This window comes from Triticum aestivum, chromosome 2D, assembly GCF_018294505.1.
Source record: "Triticum aestivum cultivar Chinese Spring chromosome 2D, IWGSC CS RefSeq v2.1, whole genome shotgun sequence".
Classification (NCBI taxonomy): domain Eukaryota; kingdom Viridiplantae; phylum Streptophyta; class Magnoliopsida; order Poales; family Poaceae; genus Triticum; species Triticum aestivum.
This window is the reverse complement of record NC_057799.1, coordinates 528249846-528259603: the sequence shown is the minus strand read 5'-3', so window position 1 is coordinate 528259603 and position 9758 is coordinate 528249846. Positions and strand designations below refer to the sequence as shown.

The 9758-nt window shown below is 45.9% G+C and overlaps 2 protein-coding genes across 2 annotated transcripts; both read right to left on the bottom strand.

Annotated features, from left to right (window-relative positions):
• Window positions 1-3073: 3073 nt before the first annotated feature.
• On the bottom strand, window positions 3074-4935 carry LOC123049779 (expansin-B5). The gene is made up of 4 exons (XM_044472652.1): window positions 4640-4935; window positions 4097-4209; window positions 3820-4010; window positions 3074-3699 (listed from the first exon to the last, which is right to left on the bottom strand). The coding sequence occupies exons 1-4, from the start codon at window positions 4818-4820 to the stop codon at window positions 3339-3341; spliced, it is 846 nt and encodes a 281-aa protein (XP_044328587.1). The 5' UTR covers window positions 4821-4935; the 3' UTR covers window positions 3074-3338.
• Window positions 4936-7598: 2663 nt separating this feature from the next.
• Window positions 7599-9277, bottom strand: LOC123049780 (expansin-B18). The gene is made up of 4 exons (XM_044472654.1): window positions 9071-9277; window positions 8762-8874; window positions 8449-8655; window positions 7599-8272 (listed from the first exon to the last, which is right to left on the bottom strand). Exons 1-4 carry the CDS (start codon window positions 9228-9230, stop codon window positions 7883-7885), a joined length of 870 nt encoding a protein of 289 aa, XP_044328589.1. The 5' UTR covers window positions 9231-9277; the 3' UTR covers window positions 7599-7882.
• Between the last annotated feature and the right edge of the window lie 481 nt (window positions 9278-9758).

Sequence of the window (9758 nt, the reverse complement as noted above, 5' to 3'; positions counted from 1 at the left end):
CCGAAGACTCGAACCTCATATTCTTCTCCTGCGTGTCTGCTCAGTTCGTGTGGAGCTGCTTTAGAGAGGCGGTTGGTGGGGATTGGTGACACTCCAACTTCCCTGACCTCTTCGCCGAACTACAGGCCTCCCCGCTGTCCTCTCGCCACATTAGGTGGCTTGAGATTGGGGTCCTCGTGTGGACGCTCTGGACGATTCGCAATAAGCTTGTGATTCAGCGCTCCCCTCTTCGACGATCTACTGACACCCTCTTCAAATTGTATGGTTACTTGCAGCTCTAGCGGCCGCTTAGCCGCCCTCGGGACCGGGACGCCATCTCCGCCTTCATCGCCGACCTCCGCTCGATGGTCATCCGCCTGTCGCCGCCCCCACCGCCGCCTCCACCAGAGCCTGATTAGTCGTCTGTTGCTCTCCGGCCTTGGCCCCGCCTGAGCCTTGTCTCTTATTTCGTGTTTGTTTTGGGCTTGTTGAGCTGTGCCCTCAGCAGTACCTCTGGATTTATTATTGTGAGACTTGGGTGTGTGTGTTCTGAACTAGTCCTTGTATGTGCTCTTGGCGGTTTGCTTTATTTATAAAGCGGGGCGAAAGCCTTTTTCGGTAATGGTGGGCGGCACATGGACAAACGGGTGGCACCAGATTAGGTTCCTCAGCAACCACGTATGTTTAATGGAGGGAGGCGGATGGACTGGTTATGTCGTTTTAAAGCAGAGAAACGAGGCTTGCACCGGGAAGCGGCGCGACGGCACTCTCAGCCGACACGCCGCTTCAATGCCGACTCTAGTGATAGGTCACGTCTACTCTAGGCCAGCATGAATGCAGTAGTGATGCTCTGAAACGGCGCTGACCAAAGTAGAGCAAGAAAGCGCGGGAGTGCGGGAGAGGGGTTTTTGGTGGGCCAGGTTAGTCAGTCGCAGGCATGGCAGCGTTCTAGACGCCCGCAAAGCCCCCTAGTTTGTCTCCAATTTACGGGAAAAAGTGTGAATAGACCGATGCAGGACCGTGTTGGAAGGCAAAGCACGTCCGAAACCGCGCGGTCCGGACGGTTGCTGGCGTTTTGAGGATCGACGTTGGAGATGCCCTAAGGCTTATATAGTTGTGGCATTGTTATGTCACAACTGATTGATTTCATCTTCTAGATTGTGGCCCTTGTGCGTTAACAACAACAGCTATGAACATGCTTCGAATGCGACGAGCACCTTTTTCCAAGCTTGTGGATACATTTTGGACCAAACGGCTACTAGAAGAAACAATCCACACCTCTATGGAAGATCAAGTTTTCATGTTCCTTGATGTTGTAGGTCATAATCAGAGGTTCTGAGTTATTCACAACACATTCAGGAGATCCAGTGAGGCCATTTCCACGTATTTCAAGAAAAAGTCTTGTATGCTATTGGGGAGCTCGGAGGAGAGATGATCAAGCCACCAACTGGGCAAATTCCTACCAGGATTCGCATGAATCCTGGATGGTATTCATATTTCAAGGTGAGCACTACTCATAGTTCATGCCATGACATACTTGTATTGTTGTGATAGAGCCATAAAAATGTGTTTTCATGCGAACACAGGATTGTATTGGCGCAATAGAAGGTACTCATGTGACTAATAGAGTGTCAAGGTCACTGGTTACAACATAGAGGGGTAAAAAACATTACACAAGCCAGAGTATGCATGTTGCTCTTGACTTTGTTCCTGTTGATGGCATGTCTAGACCTGAATGGATCAATATACCCAATGGTAAGTTCTACCTAGGAGATGCAAGATATGCATGTCGGCTTGGTGTCCTTCAACCCTTCAAGAAAAGCATGTACCATTCTCTTCCAGTAACCATCCTAGGACTGCTGCAAAATTGTTCAATCTCAAACATTATAGCCTTAGAGTTAGGGCTGAGAGAGCATTTAGATCTCTGAAGAATAGATTTAAGATCCTGGATCAAAAGTCACTCCACTATTTTCCCATCCAAGTTAGGCTTGCTATTGCATGTTGCATTCTCTTTAATTTGATCCTAGAATGAGGTTGTGCTGGAGCAGGAAGATGTCACGATTGATCAATTTGATGACTCCAGCCATGATGTGGATACACATGCCAATAAAGCTTGAAAGAGTAAAAGGTTGAAGCGGGTTGCGACAATGTGGGCAAACAGAGGTAACACAAGGATCTGAAGCTGCAGCAGCTGTAGCATCAATAAACTTTCCCCTATTGAGCCATATGACTATTAATTTGTACTGCAATTTGTTAGTAGTTAGGATGAACTGCTATTTCTTTACTAGTTATGACTAAAACAATGCTTATTTCATATTGCATATGTAGTGTAATGTATGGTAATGCCACCACTAGTGAGAAGGGTGACCACAACATAGGTCATGCACAACAAAGCATCATGTTTTGCATGTTGACAACCATAATCCAAAACTCCTGCCAACAAAACACTTGTCATAAAATTGTTCACTGGTGCAACGCAGATAGCCAAACTATGTGTGAAACATGATTTTTTGTGTGTTTGTATTCACTCAACCATAACCAACTTAGCCATAGATGAAAATAGCCCAAAAAGGATACAACCTACCAAACGCATCCCAAATGGACATAAGAGTGGCTGGATATGATTCGAAGCCTCAGGTGGTTGAGGATTTGAAACAATTCTTGGACAACTTACAAATAGGTTTAAAATTTATTTGCATGTAGTCAAATATTTTCTAGTTTGCACATTACCAAGATGTAACTTAGGTTGACAATGTAAATATTTAGTAAAGAGAGGTTATGTGCCTAGTCATGCTCTGTGATTTGCGAATGCGTTAATATTTACTTCTGCACAAGTGGATTTTTTTTTGTCATTATTTGTATTATCTTTCCTCCTTTTGTCTATTTATTTTCCTCTAGTTCAGAATCCAAGTAAAATCTACTAAAATGTCTATTTTTGATGTATTTGGCATTATGGCGAACGTTCATGATCCCGTTTGTCCAACCAGCTTTTGCATATTTTTAGCTTTTAGTTAACAAGTTCTTTTTTTCTGATTTCGTGGCCACTTTCTTATACCAAGTTTCAGCACCCCCAAGCCAAAGCCTGAGCGATAAATGGACCCAAGAAACATCGCATCTATTGCTGCATCACTACAGCTCAAGAAAAAGACATCACTAGGGAAACAACTGCAAGGCAGGGCCTCGGAGAGGGAAGAGCAAAGAACACAACACAGAAACACTTGACTTTCTTCCTCTTCTGACGCGGCCGCTCACAATTCCCGGACGCGCATGCATGCCGATTACCGGATACCGGCCTTGACAAGGTAAAAGCTCACAAATTGCAGAACCAGATCTAAAGCATACACTCCGCGCCAGCCACCCTAGCTGGCGTAGTTCACCGAGGAGCTGTAGGACGTGCCGGCCGTCCAGCCGGAAGGGATGGCGTTGGTGACCTCGAGCACCTTGCCGGAACCCGAGGTGAGCCGGAACGAGAACGGGGCTTGGAGAGGCTTCCCGTTGTTCGACTGGAGGAGCCACAGCGCGCCCCAGGACTGCTGCATCGCCATCCACGGCGCGCCGTGGTCGTTGTGGTGGCCGGGCGCGCAGCCGCCCTGCATGATGTCGACGGCAGAGAGGTCTCCGTCGCCGGCCTGGTACATGATCAGCACGGAGAGGTAGAACGGGTTGGAGCCCGCGTCCACCTTGAAGACAATGTTCATGCCGTTGTACTTGCAGGGCACCCTGAGGAAATTAGTTAACCAGTGTTACGCACGTACGCCTTCAGTAAGCAGTATTAACACACATGTGGGTCGACGTGAAGCTGACTGCGATTATCAGATCGAGATCGAATGCATTTTTCACCTCGCGTAATGGATCTTGAGCTGCCCGGCGGAGCGGAGGCGGTCGGCCATCCCTCGGTTGGCCATGGCGCCGAAGGCGGTGCCGCTCATGTCGAAATGATCCTCCGAGGCGCATATGCCGTCGGGGCAGTTGTCGGCGATGACGACGGTCACCGGGCGACCGGAGCAGGCCTTGTTACCGGTGCACTTGACCTGTAACGTACATCCACTTTGCACGCTGATTCACATGAAAGTGCTAAATCCTAAATGTGATCATATATGCCGACCGATCTACGTACCTGATAACATGCACCGCAGCCTTTGCCGCTCTTGAAGAAGGACGGTCCGCCGGCGGCGATCATCGACGAGAACGGGTGCTGGCCGACGGCGCTTTGGTAACCGCACGCGCCACCTGCAATTCGCCCACGGAAAAAGAGTAAGTCTCACTCTGACAAGTGTGTATACTCTGCAGTCTGAGAGGGTGCTTGAATCCAAGGGACTTATTTTAGTCTGACTAAAAATAGTGTCTTTAAGAGGCTAAAGTTTCAAGCACCCCTGACTAAAGAGAGGCTAAAACTAGTCTTGAGACTAATTTTTTTAGTCAGAGGTACCCCTACTAAAATGTGGATTAGTCCTCTCTCTCCTTATTTAATTCTTCTCCTTTAACACAGGCGAGTTCTGGATTGGAGGGTTTGGAGGATAATAAATGCTCATTAACTTGTTTTAGTCTTTTTAGTATTTGGATCCAAGCATGGGGAAGGCTAGCAAGTTTTAGCCCCACTACTTTAGTCATGACACTAAAACGTATTCAATCACCCTCTGAACATGTACGTGAGACTTACCGTCGCTGCCGGCGCCGTAAGGACTCCCGTACCACGTCGCGCCGCCCGAGGACCAGGACCGGCGGCTGCTAGGGCGCCTGGTGCGGGTGCGGCTCGGCTTCCAGTAGCCGGAGATGGGGCTTACGAAAATTGATAGGATGACGAGCACCGTCGCCAACAGCAATGTGCCAGGACTAGCCATTGATGATCTAGCTATCAGTCAGGAGACAGAAAGGCAATGGGCTAGCTAGGTTTGTTGAGTAGTACTACGAAGAACTCGGTGTTGCTTGCAGGGCTAGTGCGATTCGGGGTGGTATATATAGGAGGTTTAGGTGTTATAAACGTGGGAGCGAATACGTTTAGTCGTGCACACACGAATTATGGAGGCGAACGTGGCGGCGACTACTGAGGTTTAGGGAGAGGTGCGCACACATACTTGCACGGCGGTCAACTGAGACGGAGCGGCCGATCCTGTGATGACGGAGCCATGGCGCTGAAGGCTCTGTCAACTCCGGAGATTTTGGGTAAAGAGGACTCATCCGGCCGGGTTAGTTGCGTGATTGCGTCCATATATGTGCACGTGGGTCAAACACTCAAATGGCCCGTCTTGAGTCAATAGGTAACCTAATTGTCGCACCATTCGGCCCATGCCAGGCACTTCCAACACTTTCCATGCGTGTGGAGGGCAAACCCTCAGGGTTCCTTTGATTCAAAGGATTTTCATGGGAATTTTGAAGGATTAGAATCCTAAGATTTTTTTTCTATGTTGGTTGTTTGATTCATATAATTGAATCCTATAGGATTTTTTCCAAAAGATTTCTTTTCACTACTTCCCATAGGATTTCCAGCATCGCTCAAACCTCTTTGAAGAATTCTTCATTTTTCCTATGATGCAATCAAACAAACCAAAATCCTGTAGGATTGACATGAGCATGACATTCAAATCCTATGTTTTTTTCTATTCCCGCATATTTAGAATCATGCGAATCAAAGAGGCCCTCGAGTTTTATGAAGTTGGAGTCATTTTTATGTCCCATCAATAAAGTAAAAGTGTATTAAAGTATGCAATTGTATAAGAAAAGTGCAATTGCACCAAAAATTACAAAACTTAAAATGAGTACAAATTAAAAATTAAACGAAAATAAAAGAAAATAAAAAAGGGGGTTGGAAATTCGCACCTTTTCAATTTTAGAACATTTTCTAAAATTCCTGAACATTCTTTTAGGTTCAACACCTGGTTTTTTCAGAGGAAAAACGATTGGAAAACCTGAGGATAAAAAACAGAAGAAAATCGACAATCAGAATAGTGCTCCACGCGTGCTGTATATGCCGCTCCAACAGTTATCGCTATAGGCGTTCCGTCACCATTTTGATGCAGTAAGCGACAAAATAGGGTTCTTGCGGGCAACGCTTTGTCTCACTTCGTGCGATACGGAAGCCCCCCTCTAGTTTCTTTTTTTCTTTTTTGATTGTTTAATTACTTTTATTTACATTTCTGAAATGAAGAAAAATATATGTCTAAATTAGAAAAACATTCATGTCGCATACGTTCATGTTGTGTTAAATGTTTGCGCAACTTTTAGAAAAAAATTGTAAGCATTAAAAAATGTTCACGGCATTTAACCAATGTTTACAGATTTTAAATAAAAAGATTTTTCTATTTAAATCACTTATTAAATGTAAAAAAATGTTCTCACAATTCAAAAAAATGTTTCGTACCATTCAAATATAGGCTCGCGTTGTTTAAACAAAATGTTCACACTTTCAAAAATATTCACATTTTCAGAACTATGTTCATAAAATATTTGGAAAATGTTTATACAATGCAAAAAATGTACGAGTAGTTTAAAAAAAATGTTTCGGCCCTTTAAAAAACAGTTCATACTATGTATTTGGCATAATGTTTATCATGTATTTCAAAAATGTCCAAGGTCTATCAACTAATTTTTCCATATGTATACAAAAATGTCCAACATGTAAGAAAAAAATAGACATGTATTGAATAGAAAAGAAAACCAAAAACAATAGAAAGCGACTTGCCTACTACGAGATGGAGTACCTTCTCGTCGCCGGAGCTACTTCTCGCCTTTTGCGAGTCTTGCGGTAGTTCGGCCTCAAGGGTTTTTTCCATCGCGCCATTGCTGGGCTTCCCTGTTTCTTCACTTCGTGAGTAGCGAGCGAGTTGTAAGTTGGTTTCTTTTTCTTCTTTGCTATCTACTAGCTTAAGTTTGAAGGCAGAGCCACTAATGATGATGCCAATAGGTTAGCCAAGTTTTCACACTCTTTAGATTAGTGTCGACATGAATGGTTTGTCGAGCCCCACGGTCCATTTTGTATCCCACACCATCTGGACTATGATGAATAAAGCTTGGTTTGACCCCTAAAAAAACTAGCTAGACTGGTCCGGTTTTCAATATTCTTGTTGTTATTTCTTTTTCTGTGTTTTTCATTACGACTTTCATCGGGTTTCTTTATTTTTCATTGTTTTTTCTTTTCCTTCCATTTTGTGTGTTTTAGTTATGGTTTTCATTGTCTTCTTCGGATTTTCTTTTTCTTTTATTATTTTTTCTTCTTTCCTTTTTCCAGTACTTGTCTAATTTTCTCAACACGCGTTGTAAACTTTTATATACATGTGAAACATTTATTTATACACATTGAATTTTTTAAATACATTATTAACTTAAAAAACATGTTTTAATCAATATTTTTTTAATTTGAGCCTGAGAAAACGGCCCATCCTGATCCAACTGATCATACAAACTGATGTGACTTGATTGTTGCACCCTTTTGTCGCCTTGTACCATTGCAGGCATTTTCAATAGTTTCCATGTCTAGTTAAGAAAAATAAATAGTTCTAGAAAATAAAATAAAAAATTCCGAACTCTAGAGCTGTATATTGATTAGGAACATTCATGGATAAACAAGATTAAACATACACTGGTACGCAGCACATCGCATGCATTAACATATATATTGCACGTCGTATTAGGCACTGATGGAGTGCACCGAGCTGTCATACATGTTTTACACGTCCACATAAAACGGCCAACAGGGGAGATCTATACCCATGCAGCGCCTCCTCCTCAACGCCCGTCTCGCCATTATTTCAGTTCTTGGTAGTAGCGCTGCGCGCTACACATCGAACTACCACACGCACACACACATACTACATAGGTTCCATGCATGTTGCACCATCCCGTGCATGCAGTGCAACCGACACGCAAATACTGACATACAATAGTACATAGAAAACTCGTACGAGAATTAGTAATTGACTGTCGACTGGTACGCAGAGCCGGCCTTCCACCCAAGGGGGATGACGTTGCTGGCGACGAGCTTCTTGCCGGAGCTGGACGTGAGGCGGAGGGAGAGCGGCGCCTGCAGGGCCGACCCGGCGTCGAGCTTCCAGACAGCACCCCACGAGTGCTGCATCGGCGCCCATGCCGCCGCAGCACCGCTCTGCATGAGGTCGACAGCCGAGAGGTCGCCGTCGCCGTTTTGGTACTGGATGAGCACGGCGAAGTAGTTCGGGTTCGAGCCGGCGTCCACGACGAAGGTTAGCTTCACTCCGGCCCAGTTGCACTGCACGCTGTATATCACATGCGGGAGTAGGGGAAAAAACCAGTTAGTAACACGGTGAATCAAGAACGTAGACATGAGACATCTCGATCGTTGCATCGATCGCGTCTATGGAAAACAGTACATGTGCCGGCCCGTGGTCTATCCATGGCGACAAAGGTAACAATCATTAGGTGTGTTCCAACGGTGCGTGAGGTGCATGTGGCGTGTAGCACCCTGGCCGTTTCAAGCGGGGCAGTGTTAAAGTGTGCACTGATGCGGGCGTACCGGGTGAACTGGATTTGGAGGACGCCCGCAGCGCGCAGCTGGTCGGCCTGGCCGGGCTTCGCCATGGCACCGAACGCCGTCCCGCTCAGGTCGAAGTGCGGCTCTTCCAAGCAAGGGCCGCCGGGGCACTGGTCCGTGATGACGACCGTCACCGGGCTGCTGGAGCACGCGGCGTTACCAGTGCATTTCACCTAGATTAATACGTTACGTACGACAAAAGGTCACAAACCACACATGCATGCGAGACCTTATACAGTTTTTAGTCTGTTTCATTCATAGGGGACACTGATCATGCACCTGGTAGCAAGATCCACAGCCCAAGCCAGAGGCGTAGAGGGAAGGGCCGCCGGCGGCGATCATGGATGAAAACGGTGACTGGTCGACGGCACCCTTGTACCCGCACGCACCACCTGTATAGGCATGCAAATTAGCATGAAACATATATATGGTGCTAAAACATGAGCTATGATCGATTCTAGCTTGACTTTCCTTTTCTTTCATCAAAGATTCTAGCTGAACTCATTGCTACATCAGTTTTAAAAGTATATATGGTGATCAATGAAGTGAATTACAACCCCCGTCGGGTTGCAAAGTATACATACGTACCATCACTCCCAGCCCCATTAGCGGCGCCATACCATGTCGCGCCGGCATTAGACCAACTGGCGAGCTTGCGGTGAAACTCAACGGACGCGCAAGGGTGGATAACCGCTGCGAGAACCACAATGGCAATGAAGGAGGGCAGGAGCTGGAGCTTGGAAGCCATGGCTAAAGTTGCTACGAGTCGTGGGCTTTGCAAGGATTGGAGGAGGCAAGTAGATGAGGAATGGTGTGTGTTATGTTAGGTGTATGGATGCGCTCTATTTATAGGCAGCAAAGCGGTGGCCTGTGGCTCCGTGAGCATCCACATGCATGCATGCAAACGGATCTCGGTGGCTCCGTCGGATTGTGGCACATGGCTAAAGTCAACATGTTATGTCCATTTGAAATGTGATTAGCTACATGTTTACTTAACTGGCACGTACCTAGCAACCTAGCTAGCAATAGTACTTAGTAGATAGAGCGGGTCCTTTGTGTGTAGTTCACTTGTTCGACCTTCAGTTTAGCTAAATGCCAGTCGAATGATTTTGAAATAGGGTCAATCAATTTTCAGAGAGTTGGCCGGTGTGAGCCGGAGGTGTCGTGGTTCTAAGTCTGACAGTAGAATGGGGGGTAGGGATGTAAAGGCAAGGTCCTAACTATGGAGAAGCTGTACGCACGAGTTTTACGAGTTCAGGCCCTTCTCGGAGGAAGT

Bases quoted from the DNA above. Each gene is read 5' to 3' on its own strand.
- LOC123049779 (XM_044472652.1), bottom strand. From the start codon at position 4,820: ATGGCTAGTCCTGGCACATTGCTGTTGGCGACGGTGCTCGTCATCCTA. The intron at 4,210-4,639 runs GTAAGTCTCACG...GGCGAATTGCAG, and splicing joins TTACGGCGCCGGCAGCGACG to GTGGCGCGTGCGGTTACCAA. The intron at 3,700-3,819 runs GTGAAAAATGCA...TAATTTCCTCAG, and splicing joins CTCAAGATCCATTACGCGAG to GGTGCCCTGCAAGTACAACG.
- LOC123049780 (XM_044472654.1), bottom strand. From the start codon at position 9,230: ATGGCTTCCAAGCTCCAGCTCCTGCCCTCCTTCATTGCCATTGTGGTT. The intron at 8,656-8,761 runs GTGCATGATCAG...GTATTAATCTAG, and splicing joins GCTGTGGATCTTGCTACCAG to GTGAAATGCACTGGTAACGC. The intron at 8,273-8,448 runs GCACACTTTAAC...AGATGTCTCATG, and splicing joins CCCGGTACGCCCGCATCAGT to TCTACGTTCTTGATTCACCG.